We start from the raw sequence: 27,494 nt of genomic DNA on the forward strand, positions 1-27,494 counted from the left end.
AATTAATAAAAAATTAAAAAATTAAAAAAAGTTTCAATAATTAAAAAAATAAGTGTGAGTTATCCTTTGAGCATTGCGCATGCTGTGCACATAATTTTCAAGGATATGCGGAAGTTATGCGAAGTAAAAATTTAATTTCTGTAAATAAAAAAAATTAAAAGTAAATATTTTATAAAAATTATAAAATTAAACTGTTAAGTTGACAGAAAATATTTCTACTGTTTTTTAGCCCTTCCGCATATCCTGTCGAAATTATTGCACACGCTCTCTGCCTAATACTTGTACGTTTCTGTGTCTGCTTAACTCTCACAATCTCCTTCTCTACACTCTTCATTTAAAAGCTACTATTTTGTTGTATGTTCGTCGTTAATTTCAATTGTTATAAATTTTAAGTGTCTTTATTTCCAATTTCTGTGTGAAAAATTGCATAACAACAACAACTCTGAAAAATCAAAAAAATTTACATTAATTGAAAACAAAAAACTCACAATTTGTTAAACTTACTATAAAAAACACTAAAAATAAATAACATTGAAAAAAACAAACTAATATTTGTATATAAAATTAACTTTGGCTTATAAAACGAACGAAAAATGCACTTCAGTTGGTTGGCCGAAAAGAAAGAAAGTCCCGAAGCCACTTGGGAAGAGCACACTTATTTTTATCGYCCCAACTACTATAAGATAACGGTCTCAGAACGCGATCACATCGAACGCGCAACTGTGTACTTCAATGAGACCATTATAGAGGAGAATGAAGAATTGAGCGGTTGCGACTTCTTGCCACTAAATTTCTTATCTTCATTCTACATAGTAACGCATCAAGGTAAATTAATTCGAAAGTGACGTTATAAAGAGTTAAAAGCAAACAAAAAAAAATATTATAATAAAGAAACAGCTTGAAATTTGAACTTGAAAAGTATATACTACGCATACATACATACAAACACCGACATGAGGATGATAAATAGAAGGACTTATAACTTGTCATAACGCACCTTATAGTCATAAAACCATACATTTTTACACTTGTTTAAAAAAAATTGTTGATAGTTTACATACAAACATGAGTTTACGCTTTACAACTCTCAACGTTATGTTTTCAGTTCGTTACAATTTATAACTGTATGAGACTATATGAATCCCCTAATATTATAAAAATCAATTTTTTCGAATGTTAAGGACAGAAATCAACGAGTTTGTCCACTAAATATACTTTATAGGCAACTCGTTTTACACAAATAAATCCAAATTATTAYTTCATATTAAATCAAAATTATTATACACGAGATCAATAACTTGTTCCAAGAAATTCAATAAAAATTGTGTAGTCCTCAGAAAACCCGAGAAATATTTACCGGCTACTGAAATAGTAGTTTCAGTATTAAATACTGTCATAATTAGTAAAATTTCGAGTGAACAACTCTTAACGTCATTTCGAAAATGTTCTGCACTCAGATTTGACTTTTAAAGTATTTGCTAAAGTTCTTCTTATTCATCTTCAAAGAGATAACTTATAGTAACGATCTATACTTTCCAATAGTGTAAATCATCGTGAAGTAGACCACAACTTTGACGATGTGTACYAAAATCCCTAGTTTACTATAATATATTCCACTTTATTATAAAAATTTTAATYAGCTTTTTAACGAACTGCTTCCGCAACATTATCGAATTTATTTTCCATTTCTTTATTGGAAAAGCTTTTTCTTTTCGAACCCGAACAATTGAAATGCCTGCTGCCTCACCGAACGTAATTAACTTCATTTTTATTCAGTAGTTCATTACGTTTAAATAAGTTTTAACTATTAAAATGCAGAATACAAAGTAGATAAAATCCATAAAGGTCATAAGCAAAACGAGCTATCGAAATTTGCTTAGTAATTCTCCACTCTTTCGTTCGTGACGCCTATCGGTTAAATTACTGGTTAATTACCCGAAAAATACTACCTTCACATTTACACAAAATGAAAAAAATTTAAACAAATTTCAAAGGAGTTGACGGCAGAGAAAACTCGAGCACGCTCAGTATCAAAATAAACTAAAAATTTATGAACTGTTTAATCAAGAAATCACAARATATAGTACAATATGTTAAAGTTGAATTTTAAATAGATTCAATAAAAGTTATAACTTTTATGGTAAGTTTTCGTAAAATTCTTGAAAAACGCAAGAGGTTGGATTATGCGTACCGACCGTCGGTGAATGAATGAAGATAAATATATGTATGAGGTTTGCACCGCGTCTTTGGTCTATTTTGCCCTATAACTAAATGAGGTATAATAGGTATAATTTTTTTTCACAATATTATATGACAGTTAAAATATCACTTAGCGTCTGAAATCGTTCAAAGTAAATGTGCTCACATAATTTTGGCAACTCATAATTACTTCTTCACAAATTTAATAGAATAGATTTTTCGATAAYAGACTTGTGTATAACTTTACTTGACGTACATTTTTTGACATTTCGTAAAAATAATATTTAAAAACAAAAAAATGTATATTATCAGTTTTAATTTGATTTATCATTTGTTTTGTCTTTCAATTTCTTTTCAATTCAAAATATTTATGAATAATAAAAATATTCAAATTATTTGTGATTAATATTTTAATATATTAATTATAAACAGCTTATTGACAATATCTTAAAAACGACATATTACTGAATTCATTTTAATTTATTATTAGAAAAATAATTACACTTCTTGTCAAAACCTCTATAACTGAAAAGCTATTCGTTAGATTTTACAGAACTAAAGATAATTCTGGAATAAACTTCAAAAATATGATTCGCTTATATTTTATTTTATTTTATTTCATTTTTTTATTTTACTTTCTTTTATTTCATTTTATTTCATTTTATTTTATTTTACTTTATTTTATTTTGTTCTGTGCATGAATCGCCCCACTTAGCTGCTGGTTTCTATCACAGCATATTTTTCCGATAGCACGGCATTAGCATATCTTTATTTAMATACTCGGCTAAATAGATATATATAGTTACATATGTGTATATTTGAACAAGACGCTATTCCAACATAAAATTTTTTGTCACACACTCAAATTTTATGACACTCAATTAAAGCTATACACAATTCCATTAAAATTCCTTTTCAATCAAAACACGTCAAGGACACTTAAAGTAAAAAATTATAACCTTTAATTTAATTTAAATTTTCCTTATAATAAAATTCATGACAAATTTTTTTTAATAAACAAATATGCATTTTAAACATTTCACGCTCTTGAGGAGTCATAAATGGTTTAAAAAAAATATGTTAAAATTTTTTCCAATATACCCAAAACAATAAGTATATAAAAGAAAAAAAAACTTCAAGCACCCACAGCTCATTAGATAAAAGAATATCAGAACGCATTAAAGCGGCAAGCAAAATTTAGTGCAGCCCATTAGCGTGTAATCAAGTGTGACTAAAAAAATGCCGAGTTAATTAGATTCCATTCAAATATATGYCTTGTACAACTACAAAAAGCAAATAACCATAAGAAAAAAAGCTGAAGTATCAAACAAGAAACCAGATCATAATGTGTCTTTTGTGCAAAAGTTTAAAAGAAAAATTTGGCAAATGCTTTCTTAGAAACAAAATCAAGGCAACAACAATTTAATGGTGCATATTGTTGTAGTAATGACGTCGGTAAGCGTTACTAAGCGAAATAAATCAAGTAAATTGGCTGTGCGCGTGCCACTTGGCAACGCACAACTGCAAAAAAATAGCAACAAAAACTTAGGACCGTGTAAAAGAAATAAATAAAATTCATAGGCCTCCATTCATAAWTAAAGCAAGGCAATTAAATATACTTCCACAACGTTTTATTCTTGTTAGAAGAGGAGATAACGAAAATGAGTTAGGCATTATCAAAAGTCTTAAGATTTATGGAAGAAATAATTATTAAATAATATTAAAATATTTATGCATTAAGAACCAACAGATTATGCTTTAACCAACAATAATAGAGATTAGATGGTAAAAGACAACGTCTCATAAAAGTGAAGCGGCAAACTTTCATAATAATTGTTAAAAATGTCTTCATTCTTCTTTTATTTAGTACGTCACAATTTAATGTCAAGTGCAAGACAAGCGCATTTTGTCAAAAGTATTTCAAAAAAAGTTGCGAGAGAAAACTTTTGTTACCTATGTATATTTATATCATGCTTGGCTTTAGCTGCTGCCTAATTGTTCAATTGTTCATTCCTATAAAAACAGCGTGTGAGTTTTGAGTTTTCCGAAACAAACAAAGAAGACATTTCTCAAATGTCAAAACTGCTATGACTATATCACTTTCTGTCGGTTTTTCTTCTAACAGTTTGCCGTCGGTAATACAAAGTCCATAAAATTTTCATTTCAAAAAATCAGTTGCCTAGGAAATACGATTAGTAACGATGGCTATATAGCTGTTTTCAATACGAATGTGCTCTTTTCCTTGTTCTGCTTACGAATTCGAAGTAAAATTAAACTTTTAACTTGGCACTAAATATTTCTACTACTTCTTAGCACTTCCTTATGTTCTGATTATTGCACACGCTGCAACTAATGCTCTCTGCCTAATACTACCCGCTTTCAATAGCATTGTATGAAAATGTTAAAATAAAGATCAAGAAATTTCAAATTCACTTATTATACACTGAACAGAATAACACGATACGATGAAACGAGCTATATTCATCTGTGTTCCTCAGTTTTTGGAATATTGAGCTTAAATTCCGCAAGCGTTCTTTTTCCCTAAAGAAGCTGTCATAAAAACTGAAAATTAAAATGAATGAAAAACTTTCTTATTTCGCGAGATATTTTCCCGATGGGTCAAAGACAGTGCTACAATATTTGAAGAAATTGTTCAGATCGGACGATTATAGCATATAAGCTATCACACAAATATATTTTTTAAGCCTTTTCTGCTTCAGTTTAGCTATAGTTAACAATTTCTCTTTTTATAATTAGAGGACTCACAACTTGTCGTAACGCATCGTAAATCATAAAATCATAAATTTTTACACTTGTTTAAAAAAATTGTTGTTGCTACATACAAAAATTAGTTTACACGATTACAATTCTCAACGCYATGTTTTCGMTTCGTTATAACTTATAAYTTTATGACAWAACTAATTATTATATGAAACCYCTAAYTWTATTAAAATCTATCGGTTAAGTTTTGTTAACTTAACCAAAAMTCCGTCTTTCTGTAWATAACGTTTTCTTAACCATAACTTAACCAGAAGTTGAGAAAATCGCTAAAAAAATATTTATTGATTATGTTCCACAGCTTTTGGTACTACGAAAGAAAGAGTTATGTTAGTCTGCTAATTTGTATTCCRATTGTGTAGAACTAATGTATGAAGAGGAMAGACATTTTTCTAGTTATCTCTTGTCAAACAAACATCATTATGTTCCAACCTAGGACAAGGTTCTAAAAAGCTATTTCCTATCGGGAGATGTACCAGGGCATAGGAAGTCAATAAAGGTTARGTGCTCAAAATATCAACTATTTCTATTCTACACTTAAATCACGCGATAATTTTTAATTTGTAGTGTCTASGTTCTGCTACTACGAAATAAGAGGTAGAAAAAAAAAAACAGCTTTGAATTCTTTATTGTGATTTTTTGCTTTTTGTGGAAAAATGTATCATTACGATTTTGAGACTATGTGTAAAAGGCGTATATGTATCGTCATCATTACAATTTTGAGGTTACGTATGGCTCAAAAATTCACTAGATCATCTTACATGCCTTTAAGCTGTCGCTTTCAGATATAACAAATATAGGTTGACAAAAAAGTCTTGCGGTATTTTCGCTAGTTGGCGCTGAGAGCGCATAGTTCTAGTTTTATCGTCACATGCTATACCTTTTTGGAAAGCTCATTTCATGCGCTAACACGTGTTTGATTGATTGCCGTTTCTTTTAAGTCGTTCGTGAGTTATAGCGTCGCAAACATGGAGCAAAATAAAGAGAAAATACGGCATATTTTACAGTACTACTACGATAAAGGCAAAAATGCATCTCAAGCCGCCAATAAAATTTGTGCAGTTTATGGACCCGATRCAGTTTCCATTTCCAYSGCAMARYGATGGTTTCAACGTTTTCGTTCTGGTGTAGAGGTGGTCGAAGATGCGCCACGCTCCGGAAGGTCTGTCGTCGAAAATTGCGATAAAATCGCTGAATTGGTCGAAAGAGATCGGCATAGTAGCAGCCGTAGCATCGGTCAAGAGCTGGGCATGAGTCATCCAAAAAAAATTTATGATCAATTGAAAATTCAATAAAAATACCGCAAGACTTTTTTGACAAGTAATATATAAACATTTCATAATCAAACTAAAATTTTGTGTCCTGTAAACTTGTGGAAAATTATGTTAGGTGGTTTTCCATTTTAGGTGACGATATACAAATGTTATTGATATCTTTTTTTTTACCTAAAATGTTCCATCTACCTTTTTTTATTTGAACTCGACATCGCCRGGAATCAAGTTAAGCCGACCCTTCAAATTCTCGTTTAATTTTTGATACTTTCCAAAAGATTTTATCCTACTAAAAATTTTTTTTTTTTTTCAATCAAAAATTATCTACCCTAGTCTATGAATTAGAAACCCCTAATAAATAATACGTATATATAGTATATATGTATGTACGAGTATTTACAAGCAAGTGCTTGAAGTTTATAAAAAAAATTTATTATGTACATACTATATATGTATACATATGTAAGTGGCTGTGTGCGTCCGCTGCGGAGCATATGTTTTATGTCGTGTAATGAAGWAAGCAAGCGACGTTTGATCACTGCAATTTATGGCACTCAAAAACCGCAAAACAAATGCGCAAACAACTACATACATTAGTACACACATACATATGTGTATACATAATTCTCAGCGATTTATGCCACTGCAAAAGTATTTTATGCGCTTTGTGTCAAGTAGCCGATATATGTGGGGSCCATAAATATCGAGCAAAACGCATATTTAATGTTTTCACATGAAAAAGAGCGCACACCTTTTGAAGTTACAAAACATAATTTACGTTCGGCACAGGCTGCCGATTTGCCGCCGAGGCGATATTTGGCCGAGTCCGCACTACGCAAGTTCGCTTCTAATATTCTTAATGAATCGTTGCATTCACGATTTCGCTTGTATGTAATTTGTTGTAATTTACGAACGTGAAAAAAATGCTGTACAACAACAACTACAAGCAGCTACATAAGCGCTGATAAAAAAAGCAACAACGAAAATAAACTTCAAAACCAAAAAAAAAAAATAAGTAGCTACAACAAATTGTTGGTTGAGCGCCTCACCGTCGTATCGCGATTGTCGCCTTGCGCCGAAATCACAATTTTATCCGATTCCTTCAAATTTCGCGCTTCACTGCTGCATTTGCAAATAAATTACAAGAATTTCGGGTGTCACAGCAAGTGAAGTGTGGGATTTGTATGCCGTTGCATTCGGTACGGTGCAACGATGCGTATACGTAATGGCGGTTTTCATACCAAATGCTGTGTGTGTGTTTCTAATTTTCTGCTTTCACATTGTTTTTATTTCTTTTCACTGCTTTTAGAAGACACTGGTGGTCTACGCTACCGCAAATATTTGCATACATACGGACATACTACATACATACATACATACATATATGTATACATATGTATGTATGAATTTGCGTACTCTTGCATGTTGCGCCTGCATCTCGATTTCGACTCCGACGCATAGCAGAGCAGCGCACAGCACAACGCAACATTAAATTGCAATCTTAGAATTTTGCTGATTTTTCGCGCATGCAACTCTCTGCGCTGCTTAACGTTTGTTGTTGTTGTTTTTGTTTATATGTGTCGCATATTTGCTTTCTTATTTATTGACCGACCGCCTTTGAAATGTGCTACACCGGGGCGGTTGACTGTCGCTCGAGCTGTTTTACAGTTCACTTGTCGCATTTTGCAATGCAAATTTGTATGAAGGCATGTGTATGTATGTATATACTTATTTATGTATGTATCTATGTAAATGTGTATGTGTATTTATTTGCATTAATGTGTGTGTGTGTGTGCGCTTATGCCATCTTTCGAGTAATTATTTTTTAATGGCAATTGCAAAGGTTCGCTCTACTATGTGTTGTTGTTGCTTTTATTATTATGGTGTGCATGCTGTGTTCTGTAGCTGAAGTGCTGATTTGTTAAATGCCCAAGTTATTTATTACAATGAAATTACTTTATGCCAAGCACAATGCCAAAGCCATTCATTTCGTAACGGTTTATGGTGGTTGGTAGTGCATAAAATAATTTAGTATGAGCTAAACGACATTGTTGCTGTTTAATGGCTTTCATTCAACCGAAATACGCATAGCGAACACTTGACATTTTTTTTTTTAATTTTCATACATAAGAAATATACATGCACATACATGTATGTATGTACATATGTATGTATGATGCCAGCGGAGGAACCGCTGCTTCAACCGATGACTACTACTTAGCGGAGACTTTGTAATCTTACAATTTAAATAATGAAATAGGTGGCAACTCTAAAACTAAAATATATCTAGACTTATTAAAAAGTCAACATTATGCTGGAAAATATCTATAAATTTTAATTTGAAAAAATGTATTTCAATACTCATCACATTATATACTTTTTCACTTTCAAAACTTTTTTTTTTTGCATTTTAAAAGTCATAAAGGAATTTAGACCCTATTTTGTCAATGTAATATACWTATATTCATAATCTTGCCATATGCTTTGTAAATTTTGTAACAGAAGACTAATAATATAAATATATTTCATTGGACGTACCGAAAAAGTGCCGTTATTTGCACACCCTGATATTGATGGTATATTAAGTTTGGCACGAAGTCTCCCAGACGAAAACCCCGACGCCCCTATAAAATATATATATATAGTTAATTAAGCCATGTCCGTCTATCAGTCCATCCATTCGTCCGCCTGTCTGTACCGAACTACTCGCTCAGTTTTTAAGATATCGATCTGAAGGTACTCATTTGTCGGAATCGTCGATAACAGATCACCTTATGCTAGGCTGGATTACAAACTGAGAGAAGAGATCCATGTTGGGATCGACTTCGTAACTTRACCTWACCTCTTCTTCTTAATTGGCGTAGTCAACGCTTACGCGATTATAGCCGAGTTAACAACCGCGTGCCAGTCGTTTCTTCTTTTCGCTACKTGGCGCCTGGTCCTTCCAACGGAGTGCAGGTCTTCCTCTTCCTCTGCTTCCCCCGGCGGGTACTGCTTCGAATACTTTCAGAGCTTGAGTGTTTTCGTCCATCCGGACAACATGACCTAGCCAGCATAGCCGCTGTCTTTTAATTCGCTGAACTATGTCAATGTCATCGTATATCTCGTACAGCTCATCGTTCCATCGAATGCGATATTCGCCGTGGYCAACGCGCAAAGGACCATAAATCTTTCGCAGAACTTTTCTCTCGAAAACTCGCAACGYCGACTCATCHGTTGTTGWCATCGTCCAAGCCTCTGCWCCATATAGCMGGACGGGWATTATGAGTGACTTATAGAGTTTGGTTTTTGTTTGTCGAGAGAGGACTTTGCTTCTCAATTGCTTAGTTTTTTTTTGAAATCCATACGTAACATGGGACAGACATACCCTCAACCTTACATAAGAGTTCATAGAAAAACTATGSTATAACTTCAACGGAAAAAAGGTGTAAGCCAAATCTACAAATCTTTTGTTGTAAATGTAATATCAATTAATCGAGGCATTATTTAAAATATTATTAMCTTGGCACGTCTTCTGTTGCAAAACCAATCCAATGTATTTTAAAAACATGCCTCGAAATTTTGACCAATGCTACAGGCACACTTATTTCAAAAAACCGATAAAAATTCAAGTACTTTTTTGAAGAACATTTTGAACATTCYTTGAAGTGGCGTTAGCTTTCGTTTTTGRWTACAAGCACTGCCGAAATCTTCGAGTATCTTTTAGAYATGAAAATATTGTTTCTCTAAATCCAATAAGCGTTATGAGAGAGTTGRATATGTATTCAACCGTTATAACTTCACTAAAATTAAGGGGGAAAGTTAGAAAATATTCCGGTAAMACTTGCAAGATAAAGTGTTAATATCCTTTGGGAATAGGAAAATCTGTTTGTAGAGTTCCAGAGAGACAAGGGTTTTGAATTAAAGCCTCTGCTTCTAATGCCAGAGAGAAAAGTCTTTGAATTAAAATCGCTACTTCATGTATCAATTTTGTGAATATAATTTTCGCTTAAAGACTCTGCTTGTGAATTGTTTGAAAAAAAACTCCCACGACACGCCATTGTAATAAAAATCCAAATATTTGAGTGAATAATTTAGAAATTATTTCTGCTTTAATGATTTCCACCTCTCCCAGTACGCACTTTTTTGGCCGCCACTGTAATCAGCTTACGAACAGCGACGAAAATATGCAAATGGTCAAGCGATTTCGCTATAAAGAATGCCAAATGTCTTTGCTTGGATAAACTAGTCATAAATAAACGAAAAATTATATAGCAACACCTACACATATGTACACACATTCAACCATATTTATTTGGTATGCAATAAAATATTTTCTGCGCTTTGACATTTGGCTGGTATGTGTTATATAATCATACAGTTATTTATAACCAAAAAAATAAATAAATATAAAATGTATAAAAATAACTGTACAAACGAAGGTGGTGCCATTGCCGAGCCTTCACTGACCGCGYCAAAACAACAACAAACGTAAAATGCAAAATTCAAAAACCGAAATATTGTTTTTACCAAAAATATTTGAATAKTGAATCATCGTTCAATTAATTGCGTCGCCATTTTTCATGGCATTTTTTAATAAGCAAAAAATTGGAGAAGAAAACATCACACTAAAGACAGACATTAATTAAATGGTATTAGAGCTGATAAAATATGCTAGAAAAAGCAATATTTAATATATTTAGCACTCATATTCTTAGAAAATGAAGATTTGTGAGAGTTTTTTCTTGGATCCTTTTCAAGCAACATTAATTATTAATAATAATTTTMGTTGCAYAAAATTTTAAAATGCATAYTTAATAATAATTTTATTTTATACTCTCAAAAATTTGTCAATTTAAATAATTATAATTTAATTTTTATTTCTATTTCTTAAAGCCGAAGTCAAAATGCCCAGCGGTAAAGTTGACAAGCCTGTCATTCAAGACAATCGTGACGGTACAGTGTCAATCAAATATGAACCCAAGGAGGAGGGCACACACGAGCTGGTCGTGAAATACAATGGCGAGCCCGTACAAGGTAACTAAAACTACTATATTTATTTATATAGAGTGAACCATTTCGCGGTTCCCTACTTTTTTTAAGAAAAAAACACAGAAACTTCAAATTTAATGGGGAATCATTATTATTATTCGAAAGGTCATTCTTTGGCATTTGTTTTTTGAAGATTATCTCTTTCAAATGTTGGCAGCGTCTACATCTCAGATGGTCCATCCGTTGAGTCCAATTTTCGATGACTCGTTCGAACATTTCTACCGGTGAATGGTGAATGACATACGTGATGTTTTGCTCCAAAGCCTGCATCATAGCGGGATTGTCCACATRGACTTTAGATTTTCCATATACCCACAGGAAAAAGATTAACAGCGTGCTATCACAGGATCTTCTTGGCCCAAAATATGAAATTATCTGCTCACCGAAGTGTTCGCTCCATAAATCCATTGATTGTTGCTATGTGCGAATTGACTCCGTTTTGTTGAAATCAAATRTCGCCGAGATCACGAGCTTTAATTTCAAGCATCGGTTAGTCGGTTATGATGGCGCGATAACGCTTGCCATTGACGTTACGTTCTCAAAGACATCATTTATGAAGAAATTTCCACCGCTGATTCCACCGGCCCACAACCCATACCAAACCTTTGTATTATCWGTAAGAAATGTCAGCTCTTTAATCTCTRCAGGTTGCTCTTCATCCCAAATGCGACAATTTTGGTTGTTTACATACTCATTGAACCAAAAAAGGGCCTCATCGCTGAATAAAATTTRGCTCAAAAACTTCGGAYCTTCTTCGAACTCTTCAAGAGCCCATAGAGCGAAKCAATGTCGCTTGGGAAGGTCGAGMGGCTTCAATTCTTGCACAAGCTGTATTTAGAAGTTGCTGCGAACGGCGAATCGATTATCAAGGTCTTTGTGTACACTCTCAGCTACGGCARCTATTTTTTSTTCACCGCGTTCTGGAGGGATGTATTCGGTGATCCTTTGTGGAAGGGCCTTRTTTTATAGGCTTACAAAATTCAACTCGTGCATGAATTGAAGTCGAAYGACTATCAAGCGCTTCGATCTTTCTGTGAATAGGCCTAAAACGAGATGACCACCGTTTCAGATTTTCATAAGAAATTTTTCTTCAGCGGTGATGCTAACTTTTATTTAAATGGGTATGTCAATAAACAAAATCGGCGCATTCGGAATGATGATAATCTTTAAGTATTGCGAGGACAGAGGGAATTATTGGTCCATATTTCTTCATAAATTGGGTACGCTATTGGGTACGCTATAATCCACGATTCTTCGTTCCTGAGGTAGATGATATTTGGTGCCAAAAAGAAGTATTTTCAATACAGCCGCGTCTGTCCGGCTCCGCGAAATCAATTTCAAAACAAAATGGCAAAACCCTTAACTTTATAATGAAGCTAAATTGATGGCTATAAATTATATGCGTTGGGTTTCTTCTTGAAAACCAGATGTCTAAAAAACCGTTATATAGAAATATAGAACTTACAAAATCCCCTAAATTGGTTTATTAAGCGTTTCCTTAATTCTCCTTTACAGTTTGCTCAAAACTCATTTCCCCCATTCAATCCATTTCCAGGTTCACCTTTCAAATTCCACGTTGATTCCATTACATCTGGTTATGTGACTGCCTACGGACCAGGTCTAACCCATGGTGTTACCGGTGAGCCCGCTAACTTTACCATCTCAACTAAGGGYGCCAGCGCTGGTGGACTCACTATGGCAGTGGAGGGACCCAGTAAGGCTGATGTAAGTGTACACAACAACAAATCTAACTCAACCGTTATTTGTATCAAACCATAAACATATRTACATATATGTATAATAGTTATTAACAGCATAATATTTTCCCAACACAGATCAACTACCATGACAACAAAGACGGTACGGTATCGGTACAATATCTACCCACTGCCCCTGGTGAATATCAAATCTCCGTACGTTTTGGTGACAAACATATCAAGGGTTCACCGTACTTTGCCAAAATCACCGGTGAAGGTCGYAAACGTAATCAAATTTCGGTCGGTTCCTGTTCGGAGGTCACCATGCCCGGTGAGATTACCGATGATGATTTGCGCGCATTAAACGCTTCCATACAAGCACCAAGTGGTTTGGAGGAACCGTGTTTCCTTAAGCGCATGCCTACCGGTAACATTGGCATCTCGTTTACACCACGTGAGATCGGTGTACATATGGTGTCGGTGAAGCGCATGGGCACACATATTGCCAACTCGCCTTTCAAAGTTGATGTTTGCGAACGCGAGGTTGGCGATGCWAAGAAAGTKAAGGTTTCCGGTACGGGTTTGACGGATGGTAAGACACACACTGAGAATGTTTTCGCCGTGGACACACGCAATGCCGGTTATGGTGGTTTGTCCGTATCAATTGAGGGCCCTAGCAAAGCGGAAATCCAATGTACCGATAAAGATGATGGTACCTTAAATATTTCATACATGCCCACGGAGCCAGGCTACTATATTGTGAATCTGAAATTCGCCGATCATCATGTCGAAGGCTCACCATTCACTGTAAAGGTCACTGGTGAGGGTAGCAATCGCAAACGTGAGAARATCCAACGTGAACGCGATGCTGTGCCGCTGACCGAGATCGGCAGCAAGTGCAAGTTAACCTTTAAGATGCCTGGAATCACGTCGTTCGATCTTATGGCCTGTGTAACATCGCCAAGCAATGTGACTGAAGATGCTGAGATTCARGAAGTTGAGGATGGACTCTACTCAGTGCATTTCATACCGAAAGAGTTGGGCGTACACACCGTTTCTGTGCGCTACAAGGACATGCACATCCCCGGTTCACCCTTCCAGTTTACAGTGGGTCCGTTACGCGACTCTGGCAGCCATTTAGTTAAGGCCGGCGGTTCGGGATTGGAACGCGGTATCGTTGGCGAATCAGCTGAATTCAATGTATGGACACGTGAAGCTGGTGGCGGTTCATTGGCCATCTCCGTAGAGGGTCCCAGCAAAGCTGAAATCGACTTCAAAGATCGCAAGGATGGTTCATGCGATGTCTCCTATAAGGTTACCGAACCCGGTGAATATCGTATCGGCTTGAAATTCAATGATCGCCACATACCCGACTCACCATTCAAAGTATACATTTCCCCCGACGCCGGTGATGCGCACAAATTGGAAGTGCAACAGTTYCCACAAGGTGAGCATACAACAACAAAACTAAAAATGTGTAAAAAATATTTAACTCTCATACACTTTTAAACTAAACAGGCAACATTCAAGCCGATGCTCCCTATCAATTCATGGTGCGTAAGAACGGCGCCAAGGGCACACTCGACGCCAAGATCGTTGCACCATCTGGCACCGACGACGATTGCTTTATCCAAAGCATCGACAGCGAAATGTATTCGGTACGTTTCTATCCACGTGAGAACGGCATTCATGCCATACACGTCAAATTCAACGGCGTACACATACCCGGCTCACCATTCAGAATCAAGGTTGGCAAAGATGTGGCCGATCCAGCTGCCGTACACGCCACCGGCGCCGGTTTGGATGAAGTGAAGACTGGCCACAAGGCCGACTTTATTATAAACACATGCAATGCCGGTGTCGGCACGCTAACCGTTTCGATTGACGGCCCCTCAAAGGTTGCCATGGACTGTACCGAAGTGGAGGAAGGCTACAAAGTGCGCTACACACCACTATTGCCGGGCGAGCACTACATTTCAATCAAATACAATAACATGCATATTGTCGGCTCACCGTTCAAGGTGAACTGTATCGGTGAGTACACTAACTAACAAGTCGAGGTCGTGACCTCTCGAGTTCATAATTTTTTTTTTACACATTTCCACTTGCTTTTTTTAGGCGACAAACTGGCCGATGAAGGCGCACAGGAAACCTCCACCGTGTCTGTTGAGACAGTACAGAAGCTGGCCAAGGGCGGCAAGAACGTCGGTGTACATATGCCCACCTTCAAATCGGACGCCTCCAAAATTACATCCAAGGGCATGGGCTTGAAGAAGGCTTACATGGGYAAACAGAACAACTTCACGGTGAATGCCACAGATGCCGGCAACAACATGCTCTTCGTGGGCATGTACGGTCCGAAAGGTCCGTGCGAGGAATTCAATGTCAAACACACCGGCCGAAACAATTTCAACGTGAACTATATGGTGCGCGATCGCGGCCAATATATACTAATAGTCAAATGGGGMGAAGAACATATTCCCGGCTCCCCATTCCAAATCGATGTCTAGGCTAGAGGATCAAAGTGTAAAAGTGCCTTACGAACGGTGCAATTATCATTATGATTTTTTTTTTAATAGAAGCATAAAGCAGACGCACAAGTAAAAAGTGAAGAACAAAAACAACAACAACATGCACATATACATATGTATGTAATGTTTGTAGCAGTAAAGTCGAAAAGAAATTTATCATTTACCTAACATAAATACATAGCAAAACACATTATCGCGAATGGGTTCGATGAAGTTTGTAGCACAAATTCAAATTAAAAAAAAAATCTCATTTCTACAATTTCTGTTTTTTGTTTTGTATTTTCATCGCGCTTTTGTATTGCCTCTGGAAATTATTTCTATAAAAGCATATGTATTTATTAAGTTAACTGGAGTCTTCAAAAAGTCTATGTAAATAAAATTCGGACAATTCATTAATTAGACGAATGAAACCTTAAAAGATATATATTTAAAAAAAGGAAATAACGATATATTGCCATTTTTTGATAGTGAATACATTTTGTTGTTCCCATGAAGAAAATTTAAAATAAAAATAAAAATAGATAAAAAATCTTGCTGCTTTGTGAAATTAAACGTAATTATTATAAATGTTACGTAACGTATGTCCTATTTCATTGCTTATTTATAATGAGAGTAATTGTTTTTTTAAGATAATGATTTACATAAATGTTCGAGCTGAGTAAATACTTTTTATTATCCATTGAATAATATTATATTATTATTATTATTATTATTATTACTATTATTATGTACGTGTTGTTTTTTATTTTATTTTCAACAAATCATTTGAATTAAAGGAAAATAAACTTGCAAATAATAATAAAAAAAATTTAAAATTTTAATTTTGCGTTGATTATTTGCGTAAYGCATCAGTTCGGCACCATGCCTGAAAATTACTTCAGAATAATGTAAGAGCAGGTTCTTGGGGAAAATGATGTGCTAAAAATAGCAGAGCAACATCTCAAAAACTTCGCGTATGTACAGATAGAGGACATGACATTCAAAGAATATATAATATATTATATTTTTTTATTTCTATCTCAGTTTTTATGATTGATTATCTATTTTTCTGCCCGCTTCACAGTCAGCCTTTCTTCTTTTTCATTTCTGTGAGTATTTTACTCCAACAAATTCAATCAAGTCAAACTTATTGCAGTAATTAAATATTTCATACATACATATATGTATACACATACATACGCAACTTCATTGTTGTAGAAAATAAGAAAATTGTTTATTGAGTACATCGACGTACTATTCCAGCATAATATTGAGTGCAATATTATTTGTGTATTATCTCTCTTTACGCGAACGCTAAATAACAACAAACTGGCAGTCAGAAAAACAGCTGATTATTTATTTAAAGCTAGGAAATAGTTGAGATTCGTTTSGTAACAATTAACTATCAATTATGGTAATGTGCTTTAAGTGAAAAAACTTAAGCTGAAGTGGACTTCGGGTTAGAAACGCTCATATATTCAACATAACCATAAATAATTTAATTGTTTTTGTTGTCCTTCAACAGGTACAGCTGCAAGCATATCGTGCGAAAATTGTCATATTTCTTTGAATATGAAGATGAGACCGCCGAAAGCTTTACGTGTGTGTATTTCGACTACGCTATGCAGGGGTAAGTGGTTTTTGGAAAAAATGYGCTGAGAGATAACTCTTATTATGATGAACTATTATCTATTAGTATATCAATAAATATAAGAAGTCAATAATAGCAATAGCACCCGTTCCCACGACAGTCGGGTCTATGTAACCGAAAGGGACCCGCATTTTTATCCGGCCAAGGACTGTAAACTCGGCATAATTTTGCCGCTCCAACAGGAACAGCAAAAGCACAATGGACTGCATACTGCTTCCCAAAATTGTGTTGAAGTTGTGATTATAGTTGCAACGTGAAATTCTTGGMTGATTTAAATAAAAAAATATTTGTTTCTTATATAAGCATAAGAGACTACCGCACCTAATTATAAATAGGAAATAAAAGTAAGGAAGTGCTAAGATCGGATGTAACCGAACAAATTTTGACCAGCCTAAAGGTTTAAAGTCAGGACACCGACTGTTTGAAAATCCTGATATTAGTTATATGAGATGTAAAGGTGTATGGAGGCTAAGGAAAGAATTGACCCGATTTCATCAATTTTTGACATCCGACATACCATTACCAGGAAAGGATTCTCTCCGAATTCTAATTACATATCTCATACATTAAACGATATTTTCGATAAAAAAAAAAATTAGCCATAAGCATTCAGGTCCACATATTCGGTATGTGGGGGTTTCATAAGTTAATGGCTTGATTTCGATTATTTTAAGACTTGGATGTCACATCTTACATATAGTTTTCTTACAAAAACTCCATTGGTGTTGGATTTGTATACTGTTAAATGAAGGAAATAGTCAGAAAATGGGTGTGGCTGTATTCCGTTTTCGCCCATTTTCACACTGTAGGATATGTCAATAMTATGTACCGTCGAATTTGTTACACTACTTCTTCAGATATGCCTAGAGTTAAACTTCCAGAGTAAATGTTATGTTTTGTAAAATATAAATAGTCAATACTGTGCCGGGTCATGCCAACTTTTTAAAAAAATTGCCTGTTCAGGTGCAGGTCCCCTACATCAAATTACAGTGTTATATCTTAATTTGGTGCTTAGTAATACGACATTATAAGAATTGACATCTCAATTTTTACTCAAATCATCGCTTGCACGGGCAGACGGAGTTAGATAATCACTCTGAATTACACTCGTCTTATTCTGATTATTTATACACCTATGAATAACTCTTTAGCTACCTCGATTAGTTTTGGACAATACAAACAATTCTTCACGATAACCCGAAAGTATGCACTTTCGATGGTCAAATTAGTGGTTTTTATAGCGGTTGTCGAACTCAATATTCTATTCTTAATATGTCTTTTATTATGTATGAAAAAATGAAACACTTAACACATTTTTTATGAACCAAACGATTCAATACACATACATAGGTTATTTAAAAAACTAAATTAAGGTTAATATAACATGTGGTAAAATGAATTTATGAATTTACAATGTAGTGCTGTCGTCCTGTTGTTCAGATTCATGCAGTTCACCGCAACGGCCAGCCTTTTGCAATGGATCTTCATCGCTTTCTGAACTCGAGAGCTCGGTCTCAGGTGGACAATAGTATATAGTGGAAGTTTTTGGAAATGTTAGCCGCCCAATGTGGTACTTAAARAATCTGCGTGCATGCTTTTCTCCAACAACACTGCTCATAAGTTCTTTAGTTACTTGAAAATCGCCATCCATTGAAGGCGCCTTACGTTGCGGAGTATATAGCATTATTCGATTTGCTTTTACGGCGCTTTCAAGTGTAGTGTTCGAAATGTTGGAACGATAGTCCATTGTTTTATTATTCTTCGTGAGCCGCCTTTGTTTACGACGTGGTTCGGTAACGGCATGGCGCACCCCTATCTTAGAAGTTGCTTTGGTAGGTGTAACGTGTTCTTCTACAGAAGGAGATAATATGATTAACTCTTTAGCAGTTTTAAATTGTGTCTTAATTTTAGGAGTTCTTTCCAAAGAACTTSTTGAACTCTCTTCAATAGGTGACAAATGGCTAGTGGCTTTCTTGCGCGGCATATGCTGTTTATTTTCTATGCAAGGCGTTGCAGTAGACGAGCACTCTAAATTTTCATCTATAGCTGGTATTCGGTTTGGTAGYTGCTTGCGCGCAGCAGCAGTATTCACCGCAGTTGAATTGCAAATATTTTCCGAATGTGCAAGAAAAGTGTTCTCTTTTGTTTCATCGGGTTTTTCATYGAATTTTCTCAAAGTTTGGTTCTTCATTGATTTGGATTGAGTTTTATTTTTCCTCTCCGTTTTCTTTTTCGTTTTTGCAGTTGACATAGATTCTTTTACTTCCTTATTTCGAGAACTTCCAGCTAAATTATATAAGTTGCTATTTGTGCTTTCCAAAGAAGTACATGGTTGGGGTTTGGRTGAGTTGTATTTGTCGTCGTTTTGTTTCAGGCTTTTTAAAGATAGAGCTTTAGCTATTTTAATATCGTTTTCAAATGTTGTGTTATATTCTGAGGAACTATTTCCATTTTGTGTTTTATCGACACGTTTTGATTTGATTGTTTTMGCATTTTTTATTTTATTAGTATTTAACAGTGATAATGCCTTCTGGGCAGCCGTGCGTTTTGTAGTGATCTTAGATGGTGCTGTATGTGGAATACTACTTTTTACGGATTTGGGTTTTGTTGGTGTTTCATACACTTTTTCTATCATGGACATCAATTGATTTCTACTGATAAAAATATATTATATGTATATATTCATAATTTTTTTTAAATAAATCTTACCTATTCCCTTTTTGTAGTAAAGATTCTTCCACCATGCCAATGGGGAAAGAATTTTTTTGGGATCCTCTTACTGGTGTAAGACTGTCCCGCTTCGAAAAACATCTCCCTTGGAAATCACAATCGGAAGCCGAACTAGAACTGTCCTGCCGTGTAAAATGATGTCTTTTATTTTTATTTTCAGAAAAAAYTGTTAACTTTGCGTGTTCTTTGTCAATAATTTCTGATTCTTCATTACTTGACATTTTCCAATATTTAGGAGTTGTAATTGAATTTAATTGATATTTGCAACAATTGCAATTATGTAGCTTGTGCGGTTTTGGTTCAACAAACATACCACGTGTGCAGCAAGATGTTTGATAATTTTTACATTTTTTGAAACACTGCTTATATTTCGGTTTTCGCATGTGATGGCACTTCTGTACAGATCGTATATATCGGTCGTCTTCACAAGACAATGATGAATCAGTATCAGTTGATTGTACCTTAGTTTTAGCAATATGTGCACTATGCTGTCGGCGCATCCAACCACCAACTTCTTTTTCAATACGTACCGAATCAAATGTATTCATAACGTTTTCCAGACCAGTTTTCTTTAATTTTAACTCATGCTCTTTTAATATTGGACGTGTTGAATTTAAAATATCTTGAATTTCCTCCGATTCCATTATAAAAGTAGTCTTTTCTTGTTCTGATGATTGATTCATTAGATGGTGATATTCGATATCATCAAGATCTTCCACTTCCTCTGCTTCATCTGCGTCATCATTGGARGAATCGTCGTCAAACTCTTTATCAAGTGAATTCACATCGTAAACTTCTCCATCGTCACGTTCAGCTATATTCTACAATAACAAAATTTCATATATTTCTCATTCTCATATTGGTAAATGATATTACGTACTTCTAAAAAACTACTCCACCAAGTGCAACGTCGATACTCCAATTCTTCCAGGGCATTTTCATTGAAAACTAAACGATTCATTCTATGAATCAAAACAAAGAGATTTTCCAAATAATAACTTTGTAGTGTTTCGTATAGAAAATTTCACTGTTTCGGTATTTTTCAAATTTATAAAATGATGCGCGCGAATAGAGATGCCACTATTTGCTATTTGGTTGTGTTATACTGTTATAAACTATTTATTATAATTTTAATAATATTCCAATATTCTTATGACTACAAAATTAATATAATTTCAATTCAATCGCAAACTATGGCATCAAGTCCAACATATATTCGAGCATCTATGCTTGTAGGAGTTCGTTCACATTTGTTTCCAAGATTCTTGTAGGAAATTGGTTTTATTCGATTCTATTATAATAAATGGCAATATACGCATAAAAGAAAGAAACTGAAACGAAATGAAAAGCCGAACAAAAATGTGTTGCCATATTGTTTATCAAGAGAATAAATAAATGTATTCCACGAAAGAAAACTATTGTTTACTTTTTGTTTTTAATTTGGTAACGTTGGAAACTAGGTTTTTGGTTAGTGTATACAGTCAGCTGATTAATGCAATTGAAACGTGCAATTCCCAAATACAATGATTAGTAGCAAATTAGCTTTTGAAAATACCGTCAAAAATAATTTATAATTAATGACATCCTGGAAATATATTTTAATAAGCTGCACAAGTCATGTAAAATTAGAAATTTAACAGTTCAGAACTGATATCAGTAAGGATTGTGTTTGATTTTGTTCTTGAAATATACATTTGTGGCTCGTCCTATTTTTTTAATCAAAGTAAAATAAAATTTTAAAAATATATATTTTAGTTAATAATGTGGCACTTACGACGTTTTTTCACGCAATTCGCTGAGGAAATCAGCGCACCTACCGATTTAATTAGCTGCTTGCAGCAAACGCCTCAGAAGATACATAACAGTTTTGGCGGTTATCGTAACCTCGATAGTTTAACATGGCTACACAATGCAGCACCATGTTTTCCGCTGCACGGTGAACAAATTCAAATAATTCATGAGCCGCATCAYTTCTATGAAACGCTAGTGCAACGTAGCGCGTCAGCTCGAGAGCGTATTGTATTAGCCAGTCTATATCTGGGTACAGGTCAATTGGAAAACGCTTTCGTACAAACATTACGTAGCAGCTTGCAACAACAATCCTCACTGCATGTCAATGTACTATTGGACTTTACGCGCGGTACACGAGGTGAAGTCAACTCCAAAACGATGCTGTTGCCGCTTTTACGTGATTTTGGCGACCAGATGAGATTATCACTTTATCATACACCAGATTTACGTGGTATGACGAAAAGATTAGCTCCACCACGTTGGAATGAGCTMCTCGGGCTGCAACACATGAAGGTTTATCTCTTCGATGACGCTGTTCTTATATCGGGAGCGAATTTGTCAAATGATTATTTCACGAATCGTCAAGATCGTTATATACTCATCGAAGATAAACCACTTGCAGACTTTTATGCACAGTTTATTGCCAGAGTGCAGGAATTCAGTTTGGCTGTTAATAAAAATGCACAGGAAGAATTGCATAAAGATGGAAAAATTCTACCATATGAAGGTGTAAAAGAAGAATTCATTATGCATGCAAAACAGCGTATCTCTGATTTTATGAAGGATACCTACATTCAGCAGCAGAAAATAGTGGAGGAACATAAAGGTTTTGAAATATCTTYTGTACATGAGAACTTTGACGTGAAATACTTTTAATTTCATTTTAGGTGCTGATACGTGGATATTCCCRCTTGTTGAAATGGGTCAAATAGGTATTCACCACGACAGCCTTGTGACGAAGCAACTCCTATCATCGCCAATTGAAGGTTCCCGCCTAAAACTTGCCACCGGTTATTTTAATTTAACTCAAGAATACATGGATACCTTGGCTAGTAATTGTTTRGCTCAGTGCAGTATTCTAATGGCCCATCCTAATGTATGCCCATCTTATAATTTCTATTTATCAGTCGATTTTATATACTAATACGGTTTATTTCTTCTTAAGGCAAATGGGTTTCAAGGTGCTAGYGGCCCAGCTGGTGGTATACCAGCGGCCTACACATTAATAGCAAAGAAGTTTTACGAAAACCTTGTGCAACTGAAACAAAATCATCGTGTTAACTTCTTTGAGTATGAAAAAGATGGTTGGACCTATCATGCCAAAGGATTATGGTAAAAACTWAAATGAAAAAAAAAGAAATCAAAAAGTTTATTTGTAGAAATAATAAAAAAAAAAAAAATATTTTAGGTATTATCTACCAGGCACTTCATTTCCTAATGCTACGCTGATTGGCTCTTCAAACTTTGGCGAACGTTCTGTGAATCGAGATCTTGAAACACAAGTGTGCCTCGTTACCACAMACGACGGATTGGCAGAACGTTTACAAGGCGAAGCTGACCGACTCTTTAGTTCTTCAAGTACTGCGGARAATGAAATTACCTCAAGACCTGTACCTCATTGGGTACAAGCTGTAGTTAAAGTATTTAGAAATTTCTTTTAAGTGGTGGCCAATGTCTACAATAGACTTGTGGTAACAACAATGCCGTACTGTCATAGGCATAAAGGACTCTGGGAACAACTTTAAGTTAAGGAGTGTGAATTTAATAGCAACCCTCAAATTAACAAAAAATATTTTCTTGCTGAATTTTATTTTTTGATAGATTTGAGCATAAGTTATTTTTATCTCCAATATTATCTATTTTTGTACTATGTGTATAGTCTTTATTGGAGTTAATTGCACAACAAACATGTTGGATTTAGCAAATTTTTTCGAAATATTTTAATATACATATGTACTACAATATTTCTTYTTAAATATGGTTTTCTTATATAGGGTTTCAAATGTCTGTTTATATTTACGGAGTTTGTATGTCAAAAAGCTCAAATTTAATAATTGTATGAAAAAATAAATTAATACAAATTTAATTGCTACATAAATTTGCAAATTATCTTAAATTGCAGTTTAAGAAGTAATCGGTAGAAAGTGACTACATAGGTTCCTGCATTTTAAACACAGATTTTAAATTCAGTTAAATTCATAATTCAACATAAATTATTAAATAGRATCGACTCCCGTTAACTATCGATTTATCTGATTTTCGATAAGTGCCTCTAATTGTAATAGATTTGAAAAGGCAAAAGATTAAACCCATCTATGAAATTGAGGCTGCCATTATCACACAAAAGTTTTTGTATTTGCATTCGGCAGAAGGGAAATATATTATATTTTAATTCCAACATTTATATTTTTTATTGTTAGGTTGAAAATTTTATTTTGCTTATTTGCAATAAATTTATTTTGTTTATAAGATACTTTCATTTCAACTCAAATGAAAATCWAGACGGCAGCCCTGGCTGTGAATCAACGCAAAAGAAACTGAAAAAATGTCCCGAAAGCAATTGCAAGATCGGCTATAGCGGCATTTTGGTAGTTTGGTTTGTGTTGTTCGATTGGTGAGTTTATTTTGTTTGGTACGGTAGTGCGCGTAATTAAAGTTGATATGTGGGAGAACGTTAAATACATCGCTTTCGAAAATATTAAGTGAAATTTGATAGTATTTCTTCATATGAATCTTAGATAATTCAATTCAGGTAATTATGTAAAAGAAATGTTGGTCAGAAAGTTACTAAATCTTATTAGAATTTTAGTTTAAAAGAAAATAGGCGCCCTTGAAAAAGTGCATGCATAACGGTACATACGAAAGAAGTGCGAAAAGAAAAATAAACTGAAAAGGAAACTTATTGCAAAGTGGTTTGAATTATGGATTCTGGAACTTTATTGGCAGTAATTTGTGAACAATAATTGAAAAATTTTAGCAACTATATAAGAGTGAATTCCTTTTTTGCATTTTAATTTGTTATTCAACCAAAAAACCTTAAAATTSAAACAATGATTCTTAGTAATAGTAGAAGAGAATCAAAGCAGTTCCCATATAAGTATGTTTGAGCAATATTACAATCATCCAGAGAGGACATATGGGATCCTTGTGATGTATTTACATTCTAACAAGTAACAATTAAAGAAATTTTGTGTCAAATACAATAATTTGGATTGTTTAAGAGAAAGTGTTTTGTGAAATTAACTTAATATTTAATTGTAATCGTAAAAGCTAATATTAGTATAGTGTCAAGGCTATCTTATTAACAGCAGAGCGAAATCAAATATAAAACTATTACTGAAATATCTTCACACGTCCAAACATTGCATCGATAGAAAAAATAAAATAAACAATTAAATGAAAGTTTTTTATAAAAAAATTGTAATAAGAAATGGAAATAAAAATTATAATAAAATTTGAACAAAAATTGACCTGCAACCAAACTGCTTTAAGAGCAAGGATCTCAATATGTGTTAACTGACAATATTATAATTTAAAGTGACAGAAATATAATCTTAAGAATAATCTAACACTTAACAAAAATTCCCTATACATACTAATTAAATCACCACTTACAACAACTTCTTTCGTGTATGTATAAAAGCAAAATATTGTAAGGAAAGATTAGGTACAGAGGCCTATAACCATACTTGTGCATTTTTTAAATTTAGGTTGTGTATAAATAACATACATGCATTACGCGGCCACATTCATATTTTTTCTTAAGTATTGTTTAATACCGGCATATTGCTCACATATGGATAAATACAATGTGACTAGTGTGTAAATCAGCACTTGTTTGTATACTACTTAACAGTCTTTAAAAATAAATTGTTTTCATTTTGCAATGCATGTCAAATAAATGTCATAAAACATGGAATTATTATGTTGCACAGTTGCTAAGGTTTGACTAAAATAAYAAAATAAACAGCTTATGACTAATAAGAACTGCACAATCCTATTCTTTCCAAAATAATACGCTAATCAAAAGCAAATAACAAGGAGACAGAGTTTTAATTTTCTTAGGCACTAAAATGCACCCCACGCATTGTGCTTAACAATTGGCACAAAGTTAATTCGTGACTGGTTTTTCCTTTTTCTCCCATACATTCGATTAATTCTTACTAATTAAACATTTGTATTTCTTGCAGATTCGATGCGGATCATATGCGCTTACGCGTTGCTTTGTTTACATTTGCTAGCTAGTGCGGTATTGTGATTTCAAGTAAATTTTCAACAATACGACAAATTTACATATATACCAAATAGTGTTTGACATCATGCCAATCTTTTGTAAGGGAACCGATAGATCAAATGTGCTATTACTATCGGGACTTAATTAAAGTGTGCTTGTAACAAATAAAAAATAAGTGTCACGCTGAAATGAAGTACTTGATCAAATGAATCAAGCGACTAACGAATTTCGATCAMGTCAACTCAACCTACAAATATAATAAAAATATATTTATAATAAATATATTTGTGACAACGAAACCGTTTTGGCGTAGTTTTACTAAGCTGTATTTGTGTGTGTTTGCTTTTGTCACAATTGATCGCATTTTTAATTGCAGCCATAATTTGCCAACATAAATTCAATTAAACTTACTAATTGCTCCGTTCGCCCAACCTTTGTTAAGTGAATATGTATGAGATAGACGAAAGATAATTGCAAGTGTCACGCTACTTCATGAAAAAGGTCAATTACAAATAAAAGAAAAACAAACATACATAACTAATGTTTTTGTGTTGGTAAGTGCGCTTGTGCAAATTTTGTGTAAATTGAAAAAAAAAGTGTCGGGAAAAATGTATACGAAACGCCCACCCATTAAAGTGCTCCATCTTAAAGGTAAAGTAAGTTTCCGTCATGGGTCGAATTTAGAGTTGCTGCCTTGTGTTGTGAATAGAAAACTTGGTGGWATAGCTGCTCCGATGTATGTGACATTTTTGATATTGCTTTACGCCAGTAATTTCGATCTTACCAAAGCGCRGGCGGCTGGTAAGGACCCTGCCACAGCAGATATAACTGCTACGACGCTTACAGCAACAACTGCACATGCGAATCACAAGCAACATCATCGTAGTACACTGCAATACGCACACAATAATTTTACCCATTTGCAAGAAAGAAGTGCAACAGATTTTATGGCGGAAAAGGGTGGCGTTAGCGCTGGTAGCAGTATGCCAGATGTTSCGGTACCTTTGGCGGCGCGTACATCAGATGCCCGAACAAATGCAGGTGAGTTTGATTGAATTCTAYTATTTTAACCAAAACTTATTAGAACATTTGTAGCTAAGTTTCTGATAAAAATATGGATGTTATTGAAATATCAAAAAAAAAAAAAAACSTAATAATAATAGTGGTTTGTAAATTATGTCGATAGGAATATTAAAAAGTTTGATATAGAGTTAATTACGTATATCGATGGAAAATTATAATACAAATAATATCCCCCATTTATACTAGTGTGATGAACTTCCCCAGAGTACAATCAGCCTTAAGGCTATATATAAATATTTTTATGCGCTTACACATGCATGCAAGCAAGTGCATTACTAAAATAAACAAACAGTAACAATTGTGCGGTGCATCTAAGGTGTCAGTATATGTATGTACATACAAGCAGATGTAATGCCTCAATTCAATCATGTTGCAGCTACACATGTACATACATGGATTGCAGCCAGCATGTTGTAATTCCTTTTGCTATACAGTTTCATTTTTCCACACWTCATGCGAAATGCAACTGGGCAACAGCGCGGCTACCACAGTCACAACAACTACAATACTACAACACAA

The 27,494-nt window shown here is 34.3% G+C and overlaps 4 protein-coding genes across 6 annotated transcripts in view; 3 read left to right on the forward strand and 1 right to left on the reverse strand.

Annotated features, from left to right (window-relative positions):
* LOC108970712 (filamin-A) overlaps window positions 1-15,528 on the forward strand; it is an 89,454-nt gene extending 73,926 nt beyond the window's left edge. The window contains exons 1-6 of one of the 2 annotated variants that reach the window (XM_018936249.1): window positions 559-825; window positions 11,124-11,264; window positions 12,835-13,004; window positions 13,115-14,423; window positions 14,495-15,010; window positions 15,095-15,528. In XM_018936249.1, coding sequence (XP_018791794.1) covers window positions 594-825; window positions 11,124-11,264; window positions 12,835-13,004; window positions 13,115-14,423; window positions 14,495-15,010; window positions 15,095-15,486 — 2,760 coding nt within the window. In that variant the 5' untranslated portion in view covers window positions 559-593 and the 3' untranslated portion in view covers window positions 15,487-15,528. Of the gene's footprint in view, window positions 1-558; window positions 826-11,123; window positions 11,265-12,834; window positions 13,005-13,114; window positions 14,424-14,494; window positions 15,011-15,094 lie in introns of those variants that run through there. The other variant, XM_018936239.1, reaches the window with a different exon arrangement.
* A 1,267-nt stretch (window positions 15,529-16,795) lies between these two features.
* Window positions 16,796-23,756, forward strand: LOC108970906 (CDP-diacylglycerol--glycerol-3-phosphate 3-phosphatidyltransferase, mitochondrial). 2 transcript variants are annotated; one of them, XM_018936628.1, is made up of 6 exons: window positions 16,796-16,945; window positions 17,012-17,116; window positions 21,623-22,484; window positions 22,546-22,754; window positions 22,824-22,990; window positions 23,067-23,756. In XM_018936628.1, exons 3-6 carry the CDS (start codon window positions 21,629-21,631, stop codon window positions 23,317-23,319), a joined length of 1,485 nt encoding a protein of 494 aa, XP_018792173.1. In that variant the 5' UTR covers window positions 16,796-16,945; window positions 17,012-17,116; window positions 21,623-21,628; the 3' UTR covers window positions 23,320-23,756. The 2 variants fall into 2 exon arrangements, with proteins under 2 accessions (XP_018792173.1, XP_018792165.1); XM_018936620.1 differs by lacking the exons at window positions 16,796-16,945; window positions 17,012-17,116 and adding an exon at window positions 21,350-21,523.
* LOC108970899 lies at window positions 18,493-21,158 on the reverse strand. The gene is made up of 3 exons (XM_018936607.1): window positions 20,748-21,158; window positions 19,847-20,688; window positions 18,493-19,788 (listed from the first exon to the last, which is right to left on the reverse strand). Exons 1-3 carry the CDS (start codon window positions 20,826-20,828, stop codon window positions 18,546-18,548), a joined length of 2,166 nt encoding a protein of 721 aa, XP_018792152.1. The 5' UTR covers window positions 20,829-21,158; the 3' UTR covers window positions 18,493-18,545.
* A 456-nt stretch (window positions 23,757-24,212) lies between the features above and the next one.
* Window positions 24,213-26,933, forward strand: LOC108970562 (the record flags this gene model as incomplete). The annotated part of the gene is given in 2 exon segments (XM_018936022.1): window positions 24,213-24,410; window positions 25,849-26,933. A coding segment is annotated over 1 exon segment (433 nt), but the record flags the coding sequence as incomplete, so codon positions are not given.
* Between the last annotated feature and the right edge of the window lie 561 nt (window positions 26,934-27,494).

The sequence above is a fragment of the Bactrocera latifrons genome, unplaced genomic scaffold (genome assembly GCF_001853355.1).
Source record: "Bactrocera latifrons isolate USDA-ARS-PBARC rearing strain unplaced genomic scaffold, ASM185335v1 scaffold_107, whole genome shotgun sequence".
Taxonomy (NCBI): domain Eukaryota; kingdom Metazoa; phylum Arthropoda; class Insecta; order Diptera; family Tephritidae; genus Bactrocera; species Bactrocera latifrons.